The sequence below is a fragment of the Haemaphysalis longicornis genome, unplaced genomic scaffold (genome assembly GCF_048455015.1).
Source record: "Haemaphysalis longicornis isolate Haplotype H1 unplaced genomic scaffold, Haemaphysalis longicornis Haplotype H1 scaffold_3, whole genome shotgun sequence".
Lineage (NCBI taxonomy): Eukaryota > Metazoa > Arthropoda > Arachnida > Ixodida > Ixodidae > Haemaphysalis > Haemaphysalis longicornis.
Window position 1 is genome coordinate 72,020,326 of NW_027526335.1, and position 20,009 is coordinate 72,040,334.

A 20,009-nucleotide genomic window follows, 5' to 3' on the forward strand; every position below is an offset into this window, starting at 1 on the left:
TGTACATAATGCGCCCTCTCTACAACTGGCCAACTGCCCCGCGATTCAGCCCGCGATTCAAAACGCGAGTGTGTACGTCCCGTTTCGCTCTCTCCCGTGTACGTGCCTTCGCGCAGTGGGAAGCCCTACGACAATGCACCGTGTAAGACGTTTTCTTCTCGGGCTTCTCTGTCCTTATGTATATGTAATCTCAGTATTTCTAATTAGTTAAACATTTTATTTTTTTCTGTTTAGCCTTTCATTCGAGCCACGACGTAGCTAAGATGTTGCAGTCGACAGGATCATGATTTAAGGCCGAGCGGAGGACGAACGGACTAACAACCTGGACAGACCGCACCACGACTACGAGAGTGCAGCACGCAGACATGGGGCACCGACGCACTCCACGCCAGCGGTGGTCGACACAGTGCTGCCTTCAACGGAACGCTACGTCCTATGCTCTACGAAGAAACAGCAGTTCGTGAGCGCATTACGATTACGAGGGCTACCCTGCTCTGGCCGTAAGGACGACATCATCTTGCGTCTTCTAGAGGACAACGAAGAACGTCGCCATCTCTCCAAACGAACGAATGTGTCAACGGTACTTCAGGGTGCCTCCGACAACAAACGGCAGAGGACCGTGCAAGCGGCGCTGTTTGAGAGCAGAAGGCTGCGCGATGAACGAGAAAGTTTTATGAGACAACTGGCGAGAGTCGGCCGCACGTTTTCCACGGTGCCTGGACTGCACGAGATCCGGGCACAGGCAGAGTGCACGACGGCACGCACATGAACGAGACGACGCATGCAAAATTGTGATTGCGTGCTCACCGGACCTTTCCCAGGTAATCGCCACGATTACGGAGACGCATAGGTCAGTGCATTTCTGGCGAGATCACGAACACACGTTGCTCTGCTACATCGCCCACGAGCTACATCGCCCACGCGCAGGTCATTCCAGCAACGAGCAACGAGACGCGCAACGTACGCAGCGCGCACGAGCCAGAAGGCACCACGTTCCTGGCACCTGCTCTTCCGGTACAGACGTACACGAACGGAACGCTGAGAGCACGGAACGCAACGGAGCCGGTACGTACATTTTCCGCACGTGCTGTCCCGGCGTGGGTCCACGCAACCAACGACATCGCATCCGGATTGGTGGATATGGCCACGACAAGCGAGCAAGACGCACGGCGCCCGAAATGCACCATACGTGGCGAACGACCGCACCCCAATTATAGGGGAGTTTCCTAGATAAAACGAGACGCACAGCGCACGAAACGCACCAGGAGTGGCGAACGACATCCAACTGAAAACCAGTGGAGCTGACCACGGAGAACGAAATGCACAACGCACGGAACGCCACCAAGCCAACACACACGGAGGAAACTGCTGTTCGCGACATCGTCCGCTCCCACTGCAGGTGCTATCCGGACTTGGCCAGCGAATGTTACAAGCGCAGAAATCACCTGGCCACAAGCAACAAAAGACCCAGCGCACGCGGTTCAACCCTACCGGAAAGTACGAGCTCTCCGACACCCACTGCTCCCTCCCGAGTCCAGCGGACGAACGACATGACACTCGTGCAAGTAGGTCCGTCAACGAGCAACGACACGGCCAGCGCATGCGGCATGTCCGAGCCAGAATTAACAAGATCACCGGCACCCGCGCTCCGATCGAGACTCACACGACAAACACCATTTCGTACAAGAGGACGCAACCGCGAGCAAGCGGACTCGCGATAAACGGAGCCTGCTTGTATGGGAGAGATAGCGATTATAGTATTCTCGAAACAACGGGCAAAAGACAAGGTTTTGAGCGACTACACGGACAGGGCAAGAACGGCAACGAATGAATCCGATCCAGACGAAGCATCGAATGCCCTGACGACGAAGTCACGCTTGCGACGCCGAGGAATGTGGGACCGAACGGACGGCACGAACTACGCCCGCTTCAGCCCCCACCACAACGGTTTCACTTCCGAAACAACCACGGTGACTCCGAGCACGGAGCCGCAACGACTTTGACCGATCAGCCATGCCACCCTACGAAAACGCCCCACTACCACACACTAAACGAAAAGCTAAACGGCTCCCGCACCATACGCAACGCACGCGTCAATTCAAGCAACGTCCTCAACGCGCCGAACTATGCCATCCCTACACAGCGCAGCTCGCCACCGGACAAACCAGACGTCTACGCCCCCACATGCATCAAGCACGCGACGAGCTACACGAACACAATCGCCGACGGAAGCGGCGCAAGCAACGCAACGCCGTAAACACTGTCAAGTTCAGGTCTGACGAAGTGAATCCCATGGCACACACACAATAAAATCAAGCAGATTTGAAATTCACCGAAACTCACCGAGACGAACACCCTCTTAACAAAGTTTCTAGTATCTGGAACAACAAAAAATTGGCCGCGTATCTGCTCCTTTCGTTGCAAATGTCGTCAAAAGACGATAATCTTTATCGGCTATTGCGAAGTAAATGCCTCCCTTCGCTTTCCCGCTCACCTCTCATGTTGTTCCTCATGCGTCGCGCTCCTCCCAAGGTAAAGACGCCAAAGGTTTGCTTAAATCATTTTAAATTTCCCGCGTTCCACTGCTCCAAACCGGGTGTCTCGATGCGAACGCTGCCGTACGGCGGAGACGCGCGTTAATCGAGGCGCCCTACTTCAACGTTTATAGAACCGCGTTTCCCTACTCCACGTGCGTTGCAAGCAGAACGTGGAACCTATCTAGTGGAACCTTTCGTAACTGTTGCCGGTTGATTTCTTAAAATGGCGCAAGAAGCTATAGTGGCGCGGGCGACAGCAGGCGACGGCGGAGTGAATTCTTTTTCTGCAGTTGATGAAGTATCTAAATTCGCAAAAGCAAGCCTGTTTGATTTTTTTATAAAGGAACACTGCAAATATCACTTCTGTGTTGATTTGCTGCCTCATATTTGCGTAATGTCTTGTTCTTCTTCAACAATGTTGACAAGTATGAACCTTACACCGGACATAGACGGGTAGATTTAGCTGTGACTATATAAGACTAATGCGCAGGCATTGTTTTGCTTTGGCCGGGTGGCTGAATCGAGTCACAGACAGACAGACGGACAGACATACAGACATACAGACAGACCAAAATTTCTGGGTTTAAGGAGCCCAAGAAAGACTATCGTCTTTCAAAAACAAACGCCAGCATCGAGCATCTATGAACAAGCGGACAGTGATCTGGATACGAACGGACGTCAATCTACGCGAACGCTTCATTGTGCCTGGGGGCAGGCGCATTTCGGATTCAGAGCATGATTAGGATACGTATCAGCGCGCCCGGAAACGAAAACGGACGACAAAAGCTGCCACCCGAAGACACGCAGAAAAACGCAGTTTACGGCCACGGCCGCACCGACAAGCCCCGAGCTCCCCTGAGCCCGACCCGGCCTGAGAACAAGACGAGATGCCAGGCGCAACGCGAGTGCTTACGTTCCGTTTCGCTTTCTCAACAGTGTACTTGCCTTCGCACAGTAAGTCGCCCAACGACAGTGCACCGCGTCAGACGTTTTCTTCCTCTGTCCTGATTTATATGTAACCTGTGTTTTTCTAATCAATAAAACAATTTATTTTTTCTACTTAGTCTTTCATTCGAGCTACGACCTAGCTAACAGTGCAGATAAGTTGATTATTCGTGAGTAATACAAATTGAGTACTCATGAGTACTGAATGAGTACTCATGATTGCAGAATGAGTAGTACTCATGAGTGCAGAATGAGTAGTACTCGTGAGTGCAGAATGAGTAGTACTCGTGAGTGCAGAATGAGTAGTACTCGTGAGTGCTGAATGAGTAGTACTCATGAGTAGTACTCATGAGTAGAGAGTGAGTACTCATGAGTACAGATTCAGTACTCATGAGTACAGATTGAGTACGAATACTCGTGAGGACAAATGAGTTTGAGTACAAGTGAGTACGATTACAAATGAGTATTTGATGAGTGAGTACGAGTGATTTTGTGAACAGACGAACTTTTTGAGTCTGAGTTTGATTGAGTACAGCGTAAATAAAAAAAAAATGTGATTGAGTTCGAGTGAGTTCTTTCTGTTTTGCCGACCTATGAATTGAGCAGGGCCGCCTCCCATGCCTCTCTGGTAGGGGAAGGGTTGGGGGATAACGCAGGGTTGCGCTGGCATGCCCACACCATGTGGAAGGTGTCGGACACCTCCCCACAGTGCAGACACCGCCCATCTGTTTTAGGATCGAAATGCTTTGCTACTGCAGGGCACATAAATGTGTTCGTCTGCAGGCGCCGCAGTATTCGCTCATCGGCCTTGCTCAGACCCTTTGCATGGGCTGGGTAAAGCCGGCGGTTATCGCAGTAATGTTTTACGATTTCTCTAAACCGCAGCAGAAGTTGCTTGCTAATCTCCGAGCCGGGAGAGCATGGGTGAGGCGCCCGGTGGGTAAGCGCTCGGGCAGCCGCGTGCGCGGCCTCGTTACCTCTCAGACCTTGATGCCCCGGAGACTGAACTAGTTCGTGGAGCCATGAACGTTGCGGCCCAAAAAAAAGGTGAACTCAATGCAGAAAACATCGGCAGAAAACGAAAAAGTTAACTTACAAAAAAAAAAGCATGTACCCGCGGGGACTCGAACTCGTGACTTGCAAAACACTCGCGACAACACACCTAGCGCCCCAAACCACTAGACCACGAGACCGGCTCAGCCGACCTCGGTTATATAAGGTATATATTGTACAACACGTTTACACTTTTATTTAGTTTCGGCATTTCAAGCAGCTTAGGTGACTATTTGTTGTATTGCGCTCGTGCAGTAAGCGTACCCCGAGTTTCCAAAATAGCTCACGTCTAGCAACTGCATTTCGTAGACGGAAAAGCGTTCGCAGATGCGTAGTCGTGCTGCTGACCGCTGTGGTTGTTCGCCCAGCGCAAAAAAGTGCTTCCCGCACCCTAGTTTTACGCTGTACGGTAAAAATATCAGTTGATTTTATTTCCTTAGTACCTATATTGACTTCGCTGACTCTTCTCCCGCCTTCAAGAGGCCTTATATTTTCCTACTGGCGTACCAGTCAGCGAAGCGTCGCATGTGCGCTGGTGCTGCGCTTGTGTGAAGCGACCTTGACTTGGAGCTAGATACAGTGTACAAACTAACCAAGTAAAGAAAGGCACATTCTTCTATTCACAAACTTGTCCTGGCTTCGTTTCAACTGAGCGAAGGAATTGCGACGACCCGTCGGCGGCCGGCGGACGAAACGCTGGGCCGACTTACTCTGTCTGAAGGCCGGGGAGCCGTGCAGTAGCACAGCCAATTGCGAGCTCGGCCCCTCCTGACGTCACACAAAAACGCCACAGAAAATGGGCGAGCGTAAAGAGAGGAGGACAGCATTTTCGAATTCATTTTTCTACTAAATAAAATCGCGTAAACGCGTCCAGAGTGGTCGAAACATGGCCTGGGGACTCCGGGCTACAATTTGCGCTAGTAATCCCGCAATGTTTACATATCACTTCAGTGTCCCTTTAATACTCGGAAAATGTGACTATAGTTCAGGGACACAGTTACGCTTACACAACCAAAAAAAGCGCAGAAAAACACAAAATATCAGTAGCAAACCGCCCATTTGTGTTTACCTGTATTATTGGTCTATGCTTAGTGTTCTACATATGCCTAAATTTTGGTTTTAGATGAGAAAAGTTTAAAATCTTTTTTTTTTTTTTTCAGCGACTCTGCAGGGTAGGACAATTTGGTAGGGCCATTATTTTTTAGCGAAAGATTACGGCTGTGGTTTCGGTGGTTTCCACAAGGTTCATAAATTGAGTTCGTCATACAAGCGATGCCTAAAGGTGACGAGAAAAAAAAAGAAAGCGGTAGGGCTGTAGGTAATGCGTTAACATATGCTTCGTATACATAATAATGAGCGTCACTCGGGGTGACTTTCGTTTTTCTAAACTCCGGCAACTCTTTGTGTATTCTTTTAGCTAAAATCTAGTTCTAATGCTTCGACATCATCATGCTTAGTACTACAATACAATGCTTACAATACAATGCTTAGTACTACAATAATTATGGAATAGTTTCTCTTAGAAGAAAAGAAATGGAGCAAAACCGTCATCCGGACTGGAGCAGTGAAGTCAATGAATATGAAGAGTACAATTACCGGCGGGAGGGTTCCGGATGACTGGAAGGCTCGGGGGAGGAGTTACCACAACTGGGGGTGGTGCTGCACGTAGGGGCAGAAAGCAAAACACGCTCAGACACTTCTTGTCCCATAGCGTATGAACAGTATTATGACTGCATCTTAAAATCTAGTGTGGTTTTTGCAGAATGTCACGATTTTACCTCTTTTCTTGCAATTATTTTGGAGGCAACATTTTTCCTACAGATATTTTCGAGGTAAATTCTTCGCGGTAACAGTCATGGTTGTAAAGGCTGTCACTCGTTCAGCACCAGGATAGACCTAACGTGTTTTCCTCGGTGCTTCAGCTTCTGAAAACGCCCGGTAATTTCTAAAAACGTCCTTAATTCATTGTTCTCTGGAGGTGGACATGAGGCATCTCATTTGCGCTACTGCTCGCAGTATAGTGAACAGCGAGAAACAGCAAAAAGCGACAAGAGCACTTGTGCGACAGCGAAGAGGAAACGCCTTGGAACTGGGTCACATTCTTGCACCGTAGCGTAACCATGCTGACGCAGCACTGCGGGAAAAGACTCTCTTGATTTTTCCAACTGATTCACGGTTGGCTGAGGCTCTTTAACCTTAGAATCCTCGCAACTTTTTCTGCTAATATTGCTTTTTTTTTCTCCGCCCATATTTCACTCAATTATAACCTTATCCTTGTTTATTTCTTTTTACCTCATCCCCCCCTTCTTATCGGTTTTCTCCTTGCTATATTCACCCCATCTGAAGCTCTTAAGTAGCAAGCCCCGCCGATAGTGGGGCCTCTTCCCTATTCATGAAAGCTTTCTCTCTTCCCTCCTTCCCTCCCTCCCTCCCTCTCTCATATGAATAGCTGAACTGCAGGCTTAATAACAGGTACAAGTGGAGGATTAACGACGCCAGCTTATCGTGCTCCGTAGAAGGGTAAAGTAGACAGGCTGATTTGAGCTGAACATGATGAACACCATGATGAACACCTGTTCGTTGAGAAGAGCTGAGCGAAATTTGTCACAAATGATGTGAAGGCGCACTCGAACCATTTGGCAGTGCCGTTTCTCTATCGATGAAGCAAGACATTTTGCAACCGGTTTCTTTCGCGAAAAGCGATGCGTAGCCTGCATTCGCCTCCCCCCCCCCCTCCCCCCTCCCTTTCCCCTGCGTATCCTGAAGAAAGCTCACTCAGTTCAACAACTGCTTCAGCACGATAGCACCGTCGCCTTTCTGTCACCTCTATGAGAGATTGTTTCTATACTCGTGAGGGTCTGTTCGAGCAGTCCGCCGGGGGGTGTCCGCCACACAGACCACAATGCTTCTATTCCGAAAAGCAAGAAGCAGAATTGGCTCGTTACCGCCGCACATGTGGCATCTGGATGTCGATTTGGATGTCCCCATAAAATATTGGCCAAACATTGTTTACACGGCCAGCGGATGCTCGAAACGGTGATGGTTGTTAACTCGGTGGCAATCCGAGAAGTACCTTACTGGGGCGACTGCAGCCAGCCGCAGAAAATTCCTGAAGGACCTTAGCCGCGGACAATGAACAGGCCACACCTCTCACTAACCCCTTCACACAGGCTAGGTGCGCAGGAACGAATTCCTTAACCCGTACTGAACCGAACGACGTACATGTGAGCAGGTCTGCCAAGCATGAACTGTTTGCCTGGCGGCACACAACACCATTTTTTTTTCGTGGTGCCTCACGCCCGTATAAATTTGATACCATTCAGAAGACACCCCCAAGTTCTCTTGCATCAACTAGATTTCGCTCGATCGGATCCCACCTCCACCGTTGCACACTGAATCTACAGCGATTTAATTCAGTCCATTCTTCAAATACGCATCGGCAGACAAACCTGCGGTCGAGAGGAGCGCTCCCCAGACCTGCACCCCCGCCCCGGGTACGGACGTCTTCCGACGGGAGTTCTTCCAGCACCTCCTCAACTTTCTGGTTGTGGCAGCACTAGTGCAGCGTTTGTAGTCGTGGAGCCTTGGACGAGACTAACGCGACATCGACTGTCCCCCACTCACCTCCTTCTTCCCTCTCCTTCTCTCTTCCTATCCTTTGAAACCCCCACTCCCCTTCCCTGGACCGGGTTGTATGAGGGTGAACTCCCCGTTAAGTTCAACCATATCCCCAGTTTTTTTTTTCCTTCCCTGATTTCGTAATAAATCACCACCACCACCACCACCACCACCACCACCCCGCCGAGTAGGTGATCGGCACGGTACTCTCATTGCAGGAGCTATGCCCCATAGCAATTAAATTTGGCAGAAACAAAAGAAGGGATAAAGCATTTCACCGCAAACGGAGCTCAGGCCGTGACGAAAACCCCACTCATGTCCGTGAAGAAGTCCCGGTAGTACCAGCAGCGTACCAGGTTCTAACCACGTCACCTGTGGGTGGTACCACCCACTACCAGACTCCAACGCTTCCTCGTCATCTTCAAACAAGTAATGAGAGCGGGAAGGTGAAAAGCGTGAGCAATAGGTAGGACTCACGGGGCGCCGCGGTGGGCGGGGGATCCATGTTGGGGCAGCACACGATGGGCAGCAGACCGCGCAGGCCGCAGAACATGGGCAGCTTGAGCTTTCGCACGGTCTGCAGGGACTCGAGACACTCTTGCAGGGGCATGCAGCGGCCGTCCGTCAGCTCGTTTTCCCGCCGGAGGTGCCTCGCGCGGCACGACTCCCGTCTCGCTGGAGGTAAGGATGACGATGATAATAATGCGAGCCCTGTCCGGGAATCGGCCAACCATAGGGCCAAGACTTAGTTAGGGGGTTGGTCCACGAAGTGAACAAATAATTGTCGTAAGCGTTCTGTTTCTCTTCCTGCCGTCATTGTTACCTTGATAGACTAATTAATTACGTTATTATTTGTCCAATCATTCCTCTTATTTTTAGCCCACTTAAGGCAGTCAATTCACGGATATTTTTCAGCCGCCGAAGCTGCGCCACTCACCACACTGTTGGGCTGGCGCTGCGTTAACTTTTATCGCCGAGCTTCATACATGCGTGACGCGAACCGTCGAGGGTAAAATTGAAAGTCGTTTTATTAAAGTGAATGCGAGTGATAGCGCTCTAACGTGTGGAGGGTAGGGGGAACGTCGCTTTTATGCATGGTAGCAGACGACGCGCTTGGAACGCTCCCGCCTGCAGGGCCACATGCCGGCTGTCACTGGGGTTGCCGAGAAACGTATTTTCTTGCTCGCGCGGCATTCTTTCCTTTTATGGCCTTGATTGAGAGGCTTCGCACTCCGACAGACTGCCTCTGCGTATAGCAACGTTCTTTCTTCGCTGGCGCAGACGCATGGCGGTGACTTGAAACACGGTTACACCGGCATATTAATTTACGGAAGACCCGTGTAATTGATTGGCATGCTTCATTGATACCCCCGTGACGTGAATCTTTCCCCCCCCCCCCCCCCCGCGGTGGCTCAGAGGCGTTGTCTGCTGAGCTAAAGGACGGGGGTTCGATTCCGACCGACCGCGGTCGCTCCTTTTCTGGTGAAGGCGAAAAGCAAAAACGCCGATATTTCGGTGAGAGTTAAAGACCCCCAGGTGGTCCGCGTTAATCCGGAGCCATCCACTACGACGCACCTCATTGTCGAGGCGTAGCTTCGATGCGTTAAAGGGCCATGCAATAGATTGCCTCGTTCGAATTATACTGACACCACTTTTAACGCGCACTTCGCTAAAATAAGCTATAAAGTTAGGAAAAAATGAAACGGCCATGCCACCCACTAGCTCATTTCCCGCAACACAACCTATGATGTCATATGTGCCCAGCTGTGCGATTGTCTGAGGCCGGCAAAAGCAAACGCAAATTAGGCAGGGCTTATAGGCTTGCCGAAGGAGCTGTTTGCGCTTACATGTAATGCATATCCATTTTACAGCAGTAAGAATGGTGCGGTAAACAATGGAAGTTACGAAAATACACGTAAACACAGAAGTACCGTTGCGCACTGCTGTTGGTACTGCAGGCGCACTATGCTTTCTAGCTGCACAGCAGCCCGCCGCTTTGGAGTTGTCTTACACGACACTGGCCGATTGGCGTAAGCGACGTCGTCTTACGTGACCCTGCATGTCGATCATAACCCATGTTTCACGAAAGGATTATTTGCTACCGTAACAAAAACAAATACGGTGAAAAGCAAAACAACGGCGGAAAAAGGTCCGCGGCTGACTGTAGCTATAGTAGCCCCATCTGAGAGGACTGAGCTAGGCTGCAGAGCCTAATGATGCACTGGAAGTTCATTTGAATACCCGCCCTCATACATTACTTCGTGGCAGACATCACTAAAACACACGGTTTAGCGGAAGAATGAAAATTTTAACCTCAATTGATTGATTTCTCAGTGAATACGGCATCGCTTGCTGCCGGGCAAGCATTTTGGGCACTATAAAACATGAAATCTTTCGAATAAAACAAACTTGTATTGTGTCTGCATGGCCCCTTTAAACCCCATAACCAATCAATCATCAAGCGACGCAAATCTTCAAAGCGTGAGCGTAGACGCCCACGAGTAAAAGTACTGTTTTGGGCACCGCCTTCACCATACTGGCTTGTAAACTTTTGGCGCACTGCAGAATTAAATTACATTACGCCATACTTTGAAGACCGTGCCATTGCAAGCCGTTGAAAAGACCAGCATCCAAGAACGCATTACGTCGTCGATTGTCCTCTAAGCAGTATGCTAAGCGATCAATTTCCGAGGAGCAGGGTTTTCCCGCTCCCAACAAGTCTCCGTCTGTGCCTCCAATGGCGTTTGCATAACGCCACTTTAAATTAAATTTCCAGCGAATGTTCAGGATTAAAGATATTGAGTTTTTTTACTATAATGGTACAAATCACCCTTTTAAGTACAAAATACAATGAGGAGTAATGGTTGGAATTCTTCCACCTGCATACTTGGAAATATTGTCCCCACTGATTTCAAGACATTCGTGTGCAACGACATACGGAGCATGCATGACCAGCTTTACGCCTGGCTTTGTTTGACGGACGTAACTTTCTAACCCACCACCATTCGGTATCAACGAATTTGCTTAAATCTGAATATTGAATACAGTAAGGTGAATTTATAACAATGCTTTGACTTGAGCAACTTCTGCGACGGCGAGGTCTAGATTTTGTAAATTTACTGCAAAAGCTGCTCAAGACAAAATGTGTAATGAATTCAGCAGAGCTCGGTTTAATAAACATCATTTCTATTTCGATGTTAATAACGCGACAGTAGTCCTACATTAAAAGGGACCCGGCAATACTTTTTGAGACTTCTTTAATATCCTAAATGCCTAAAGAACGTAGTCGACAAACACACTCAGTACTTAGAATGCGGGGCCACAAATTACCCCAGCCAAAAATTACCGCTCTATGCCTATCGGATAACTTAGAAACTTGCTCAAAAGAAGTTTCTCTCTTTCCCTGTCTTGGCGTTCTTCGACCGCTGGATTCACGTCATTTCAGCGGTGTAGCGACTATTGGTCAGCCTTCGTTCAGTTGCAGCAATAAACGCATTCGATAGCCACTTTAAAAAGAAAGCCACAAGAGCAAGGCAGAAACTGGAGGCGCATCTGCTGCGGCGAGCTAATCACGCTGTGCTGCTCCGGACTGGCGATAGCTAATACTTCCAGACGCGAAGGAGAGAGTTAAAGCGTTTATCTGCAGTGTCGCAGAGTCTCTTTAACAGTCAGCAGTATTAACTCTATGTCTTTAACGCTGTGGAGCAAGGTTTAAAAATATTCGGACGTCCAATCAGCTCCAATAAAAGTGTTTTCCTCCTCCCCCTAATCCGGTTGGCGATGCGCAAGTACAAAAATGCAATAAACCTACCTTACAAACATAGTAATTGCGCGTAAACATTTAACTGCACATCCCGATGGGAAGAAAGGGTGGGGGTAGGGGGGGGGGAGTTGTGGCTCGAAATCCAGAAAATACAATGCATACGCATTGAGAGCACGACACTTGGCTTTGAACAAGATAGTGCTTACAACGTGTGCAAGTCAAATATATTGTACTCCAAGACTTGGAAAATGGCTGTTACTGTCAGCAATGTTTGCAAATAACGTATGCTCCATTCGCAACATTTTCTCCGCTTGTCGCCGGTATTCGTCCGCCTAATTGCTTATAGTTGAAGTAGACCGAAGCTACCCTAGGGTGAAACCGTCAAATCACTCGCTTAAGACTACCCCCCCCCCTCCCCCGCACACACACACTTACACGCACACCGTTACGGCACGGGACTAATTAAGCAAAACAGAGCCCCCTAGATTGCGGCGGTAGTCAGCGTCGCTCTTCTAGCGGTATACTCTTCCGGAGAACCATGAAATCATTGCGCTGAGCATAATATACCATTTCCTTAGCTCAACTCTGAGCCTGCCGACACATGTCATCGAAGAAAAGCAGCAGCGGGCCACATTTCATGCCCAACTTTCCGGGCAAAACTCGCTTCGCCAGTGGCAGCGCAATAAATATGAGATCACCTTGCGGAATTGGCGCGAAAAAGACGCCCCAGTTTCTCACTCACCCCTGCCGCCGGCGTCGACCGCTGAAATCGTAAGAAGGATCATCATGACAACTGTCGCTGCTCCCATCGTCTTGCTTGTATCAGAAGTCGAGTTGAGTTACCACCACCCGATCCTCCCAAAGCGTCACAAAAGGCTGGGCGAACGCGCGCGCTCGATTGCCGGCTTGAGTATAAAGTTAGACAAACCGGTCGGTCGTCAGCGGGGGCGCCCCTTTCACCCGGCAGTTGCACCACGCGGAGAAACCGACGAAGCCGCCTCGCGCAGCCAGTAGTCGTCCGCGACGTAAACATACCGCTACGGTTCACGCTAACGATAGCCAGCAGCGTTTCCGCGATGTCTACGTAACGCTGGCAAGTCGAAATGCAAGCGCGACTCGGCGATAGCGGCGGGACGATAGGAGTGACCCCCCGTGACCCTGTATTCCCCGACTTCTTGACCGGTGTGTGCGCTGCAGATTTACGCCCCGTGCATGAGTGAGGCGTTGTTCATTACGTAGAATCAAGCTTGGGAGGAGCTGCCCTAGCGTGAGCAATGTATGGTAGCGGCGTTGCGAGAAGCTTACGGTGATCGCACGCTATAGCGATCAATGAAGTTGAACTATTTTTCGAGGACCTTGGATGTGGTAGTTGATCAGCCATGAACTTTTGCATCCAGGTAAGCTCACCGGACTGCGTTCAGAGCGAGCAATACTATAGCGAGAATAGGATCCTTCGAAGGGGGAAATAAATGTATAATCAGAAAGCATGACAGAAGGTCGAGCCCTTTGCTCCCGTGGGTGATGTCCTCAGTCCAGGAAGTCCTGGGTGCGTGCAGCCAGCTGCGTCCGCGAGATCAGCTCGAGCTAATCCTTCGGGTGTGAGCTGGCCAGTTGGCCATCCCACTTGTCATGGGAAAGGTTTAGGAGAGGAGGCAAATTTCGGGTGTGGGAGTATACCCCATACCATGCACTGTAGGGGACGGGGAGGTGGGCCAGATATGTTTGTTTGAGACAGATGGGAAGGATGGATCTCGTGCAGTCGAGTTCTGTGTGAAGTATTTCTTTGAATTTTGCCCGGTATTGCTTCTTCTGCGTTGCTTCAGATGAGAGAGGGATGAAGTACAGTCGGCAAAAGGCTTGTCTATAACGCGCGAGCGGCGTTCTCCGAACTACGCGGGAGACATCTAGCGATAACGCCTGGTTTGAGACCTGTAGAATGTGAGCATGCGCGGCCCTTATCAGCGCGATGGCTGTGACGCTCCTCGCTGTGCCTGTCCTGTCACCTTGGATTCCGTACCTCCTTTCGCCGTGAGAAGCGTTGCCTGCGCTGCCAGGTCGGGAAACAAAAGCGGAGATTACCCGCTTTAGCGCGCGCTGTAAGAGTTTTTCGTCTGCATTAGCCTTGGTGCACAGCTGTTCATTGCGTTATCGTTCCGCCAATAGCTGCATGAGTCGCGTGAGCACCACTATCCGGTTTCTGGGCCCGGCTTTGCATGTCACTGCTGACGGGCCCACGCCACAATACTTAATGCACTGTGCAAGCGATCATAGACCGACATTTAGTCGCTATAAAACACCGGTAGCGATGCGTTTTCGGCGATTGTCGTTCTTAGTCTCGCCTACAGGAAAAAATTCCTGTCTAAATTGTGTAGAGGCGTTAAGCGTTGCACGTAGTTAAACGCAGCCAACGCTGCACTACCAATCGCTCATTTCCGCTATTGTTTCCCGGCCCGGCAGTGCAGGCAGCGCTTCTCGCGGCGAAAGGAGGTACTGAATCCAAGGCGACGGGCACAGCAAAAGGGACACAGCCACCGCGCTGATGCGCATGCTCACATTCTACCGGTCTCAAACCAGGCGTTATCACTAGGTGTCTCGCACGAAGTCCAGAGCACTCCGCTCGCGCGTTATAGACAAGCCTTTTGCCGACTGTACGTCGTTGAAGCCGATGATGAGCTAGGATGTGGCTGTACCGATATGGTAATGAGAGATGACGATGTGTGTGGTCGTTCGGGTCAGCAGCTTCCAAGGGGTTTGAGCATGGGGGCAGAGTCATGAGGCCTCATTGCCTGGGGAGCAAAAAAGCATTTTCTTTTCGCTTTACAGAATGCTCTATATTAATTAGGGGTGGGCTACTCATCGATTAACCTTCAGATTAATCGACGAATGCTTCATCATCATCATCATCATCATCACCAGCCCATCTACGCCCACTGCAGGGCAAAGGCCTCTCCCAGTCTTCTCCAATTACCTCGGTCCTGTGCCAACCGTGACCAATTTATCCCCGCAAACTTCTTGATCTCATCTGCCCATCTAATTTTCTGCCGCCCCCTGCAGCGCTTGCCTTCTCTAGGGATCCACTCTGTTACCCTTAACGACCAGCGGTTATCTTGCCTTCGCATTACATGCCCTGCCCACGTCCATTTCCTCTTCTTAATTTCTACCAATATGTCTTTAACACCAGTTTGCTCCCTGACCCACTCCGCTCTCTTCTTGTCCCTTAATGTTACACCTAGCATTTTCCGCTCCATTGCCCGCTGAGTCGTTCTCAATTTAAGTTGAACCCTCTTAGTTAGCCTCCAAGTTTCTGCCCCGTAGGTGAGTACCGGCAATATGCAGCTGTCATACACTTTCTTCTTCAGCGACAATGGTAGGCTGCTATTCATTATCTGGGAATGTCTGCCATATGCACCCCACCCCATTCTGATTCTTCTAATTATCTCTGCCTCATGGTTCGGATCTGGGGTCACAACTTGGCCTAAGTAGATATATTCGCTTACCACTTCCACTGCCTCGCCACCTATCTCAAACTGCTGTGCTGTCCCGAGGTTATTGATCATTACTTTAGTTTTCTGCATATTAATTTTCAGGCCCACGGTTCTACTCTGTTCGCCCAGTGCAGAAAGCATGCTTTGCAATTCGTCCCCCGAGTTACTTAGCAACGCAACGTCGTCAGCAAATCTGAGGTTACTGAGGTATTCTCCATTAACCCTTACTCCCACCTGTTCCCAATCCAGCGTTCTGAATATTTCTTGTAAGCATGCTGTGAATAACATTGGAGAGATTGCGTCTCCTTGTCTGACACCCTTCCTTATAGGTATTTTACTGCTCTCCCTATGGAGGATGATGGTAGCTGTAGACCCATTGTAGATATCCTCTAGTATTCTTACGTACTGCTCATCTACCCCCTGGTTCCGTAATGCCTGAATGACTGCTAGGGTTTCGACCGAGTCAAATGCTTTCTGATAATCTATGAAGGCTAAATATAGGGGTTCATTATACTCAGCGCACTTCTCTATCACCTGATTGATCGTGTGAATATGGTCCATTGTTGAGTAACCTTTGCGGAACCCTGCTTGTTCTTTAGGTTGACTGAAATCTAAGGTTGCAGAGATTCGGTTAGCGATTACCTTGGTAAATACCTTGTAGACGACTGACAGTAAGCTGATCGGCCTGTAATTTTTCAAGTCCATCATGTCGCCTTTCTTATGGATTAGGATGATGTTCGCGTTCTTCCAAGAGTCCGGTACCATTGCGGTCATTAGGCATTGCGTATACAGGTTTGCCAGTTTTTCAAGTACAATTTCTCCGCCATCCTTCAAGAGGTCTGCTGTTATCTGATCCTCACCAGGTGCTTTGCCCCCTTTCATTTCTTTCAAAGCCTTCTTTACTTCTTCGGTCGTTACTGGTGGGATGTCTATCTCCTCTGAACTACTGTCTCGTTCGGCATAATCCTGTATGTCCCGACTACTGTACAGATCTCTATAGAACTCCTCGGCCACTGTGACTATTTTATCCCTATTTGTGATGACATTGCCTTGCTTATCCTTAAGTGCATATAGCTGATTTTTCCCCACGCCGAGACGTCTCTTCGCTGCTTTCAGGCTACCTCCGTTTTTTACAACGTGTTCGATCCTCTCCATATTATACTTCCGTATGTCAGCTGTCTTCCGCTTATTGATTAACTTCGAGAGCTCGGCTAGTTCTATTCTGTCAGCTGCGGTAGAGATTCTCATGGTTTGCCGTTTCCTGATTAGATCTTTCGTCTCCTGTGAAAGTTTACCAGTATCCTGTCTAGCCATAGTGCCCCCGACTTCTACTGCACATTCCGTGATAATGTGTGTAAGGTTGTCGCTGGCTTCCTGTGTCGTAAGCTCGGCTTCCATGTTAAGGGCGGAATATCGGTTCTGCAGCGCGATCCTGAATTCTTCTACTTTATGTCTTACTGTTAGCTCATTTATTGGCTTCTTTCGTACTAGCTTGTTGCGGTCCCTCCTCAAATCTAGCCTAACTCGAGATCTTACCATACGGTGGTCACTACACCTTACCCTTCCGAGCACTTCCACATCCTGCACAACGCCAGGGTAATCGCATAATATGAAGTCTATTTCATTTTTGTGCTCCCCATTCGGGCTCCTCCAGGTCCACTTCCGACTCTCCCGTTTACAGAAGAAGGTATTCATTATCCGTAGGTTATTCCGTTCTGCAAACTCAACTAGGAGGTCCCCCCTGCTATTTCTACAGCCCAGACCATAGTTGCCAACTGCCTTGTCTCCAGCCTGATTCTTGCCTACTTTAGCATTGAAGTCCCCCATAACTACGGTATACTGCGTTTTTACTTGAGCCATTGCCGATTCCACATCTTCATAGAAGCGTTCCACTACTTGGTCGTCGTGGCTGGATGTGGGCGCGTAGCCCTGCGCCACCTTGAGCAATTGTACCTCTTATTGAGCCTAATTACAAGACCTGCGGCCCTTTCGTTAATGCTATAGTATTCGTCTATGTTGCCAGCTATGCTTTTATTGACTAGAAATCCCACTCCCAGTTCTCTTCTGTCCTCTAGACCACGGTAACATAGGACGTGTCCATTTTTCAGCACAGTAATGGCTTCACCCGTCCTCCTAACCTCGCTAAGCCCTATTACATCCCATTTAATGCCCTCTAGTTCCTCAAACAACACCTCGAGACTTGCTTCGCTCGATAAGGTTCGCGCGTTAAACGTTGCCAGGTTCAGATTCCATTGGCGGCCTGTCCGGGTCCAGGGATTCTTAGCACCCTCTGCTACGTCACAGGTCTGACCGCCGCCGTGGTCAGTTGCTTCGCAGCCGCTGGGGACTGAGGGCCGAGGGTCAATTGGCGTATTCATGGGAGGTTGTGGCCGTTACTACACCAGGGTGGCCAATTCTGCTCTGGTGAGGGAGTGCGTTGCCGGCAATGGTCGCCGGGATCAGGCCGCACCCCAAGCCCCAATGTGCAATTCCAATTTTTTTTTTTTTTTTAACGCGACTGACTTATTCCGTTTGCGGAGCTAGCTTTTAACCCCTGTGCGCGGGCCATCGTGGTTCTGCGTGCTTCGCAGTTAACATTTCGACACGGCGGGGTCATCACTCTCGCAAAAGAAAGTGGAAAAGAAAATAGAAAACAACGCGAGCTACATACCGCCGCCCTTTTCTTCCAGTACGTAGCATCGGCAGGGGGAAGCCTTGAGAAACGCAACTGACTTATTCCGTTTGCGGAGCTAGCTTTTAACCCCTGTGCGCGGGCCATCGTGGTTCTGCGTGCTTCGCAGTTAACATTTCGACACGGCGGGGTCATCACTCTCGCAAAAGAAAGTGCAAAAGAATGCTTCAGTCGCCATTAATTTTTTGAAATGGGTTAATCGGTTGAAGTCACGTGAGCGAAATGAAACAAGCGTTTTATGTTTAAGCTGAGAGCAAGAATGATGAGGATTATATTCATGTTCCAATAACCCGCCATACGGCACAACAAAATACAATGCAACTATGCTCAGAGACAATAATGACTAAAACCACAAGCTGATATCCAAGACAGACGGGAAAATGGCTACTCTAAATACAAATATACATAGTACAAAAAACGGCGAGTGGGCACTTCCACCGTTTTACCGTTATATAAACCTATAAACCAACTGTGACGTAAGTGAACCACGATTAATCGACGCCCCCCCCCCCCCCCTTCCCCGCAATTACGGCGCGTGCCAATTTTCCTGATAGTGCGAGTGACGAAAACGGTGATAAGCGTCCCGCCCCCTTAAACGCCATGATGGTGATCTGCTCACCTCATTTGGGATGTCTGAGATGTGCCAGACTGACTTGGACTTATTTCTTATTCATCTCTCTTTCTGTTCTATCCTTTCACTCCCCCTCTGCGTTTCTTCCCCTCCGCTGGGTTGCATGCAGGTGGGCTCCCTGCCGGGCTCAATATAATCCCCAGAGCGCTTCCTTTCATTTCCTCCTCCTTCAAACCACTACAGAAAGCTGTGAACAGGCCTGGGAGAATATTGATCATATTGCCGCGAACCATACATTGGGTTTGTTTATTTGTGTTTTGCTTTTACCGCCGGCTGCGCCGGTCTGTGTTATCTCTGCGCCAAGGGAAGCGCGTGTTCCATTCTTTCTTTCTGTGCCGGATGTGTTATCTGTTGTGATAGGGAGAGCATTCCGATCTAACGTGAACAGCCCAGAATAATCTTCTTGGATCTACTATGTTCTCGATGCGAATCGACGTTTCGAGAACCACGCGCGCCAAAAGATAAAAAAATTCCCCCGCATTTCCCCGAGGGGGAGAATGTGAAAGTGCGAATGCACGGTTGTCGGCCCGCTTGCGGCGCTTGCGCTCGGCCCCCGCAGCCCACCGCCTCGCCGCCTTCTCTTCCATCTCTTCCATCGGGTTTGTAGTATCACGTGTACACCACGCAGTTATCAAGCCGCTATAACGCCGCTGAGTCGCCAACGCACGCCGCTGACGACGTAGTTTGAATGCGTTAAAGATATAAGGCGCGTCACTATCACTGATATCACCATCGCGTCCGTGGCTTGGTCGGTAGAGCGTCGCGCTGCGGCCGCAAAGTCCTCGGATCGAAACCTGGCGCCGGATGCTGTTTCTTTTTTAAATATAGAGGAGCACTGCGGACGCCGACGCCGCCGACGCCGCCGACGCCGGCGGTGGATGGTTTGGGGTCGCTTATAAAGTGCATTCGCACTTAAAAGCCTGCAGTGCGGACGCCGGGGCATTCCATTCTGCGACGCTCGCCGACGCACGTACGTCACTTTGTTGACCACTGCTTCGCCGCCTCTGTATTCTTTTCAGTTGTTAGGGGAGCACAAGTTCGCTCCAATAAACTTGTTTCTTTTCCAAACAACTGCTTCGTCCTTGGCTACGTGACATCTGGTGGAGGTGCTGGGTACGCACCCTTCATGCCCACTACAACCTCTGGAAGCCGCCAAGCCAGTCCAACAAGAGCCAGCCTCCGCGTGCAAGATTTACCACCCGAGTTCGGTCTACTACCGGAGAAGACGAAGAAGAAAAACGTCGCAACCAGCACCATGCTCAACCAAGCCAATCCTCCAGTCGTT

The 20,009-nt window shown here is 49.8% G+C and overlaps 1 protein-coding gene across 2 annotated transcripts in view; it reads right to left on the bottom strand.

Annotated features, from left to right (window-relative positions):
- LOC144174609 (venom peptide isomerase heavy chain-like) overlaps nt 1-12,902 on the bottom strand; it is a 35,385-nt gene extending 22,483 nt beyond the window's left edge. The window contains exons 1-3 of one of the 2 annotated variants that reach the window (XM_077703385.1): nt 12,659-12,902; nt 8,631-8,864; nt 6,132-6,194 (exon numbers count right to left, since the gene is read on the bottom strand). In XM_077703385.1, the coding sequence (XP_077559511.1) occupies nt 6,132-6,194; nt 8,631-8,864; nt 12,659-12,725 (364 nt within the window). In that variant the 5' untranslated portion in view covers nt 12,726-12,902. The remainder of the gene's footprint in view (nt 1-6,131; nt 6,195-8,630; nt 8,865-12,658) is intronic. The other variant, XM_077703386.1, reaches the window with a different exon arrangement.
- Between the last annotated feature and the right edge of the window lie 7,107 nt (nt 12,903-20,009).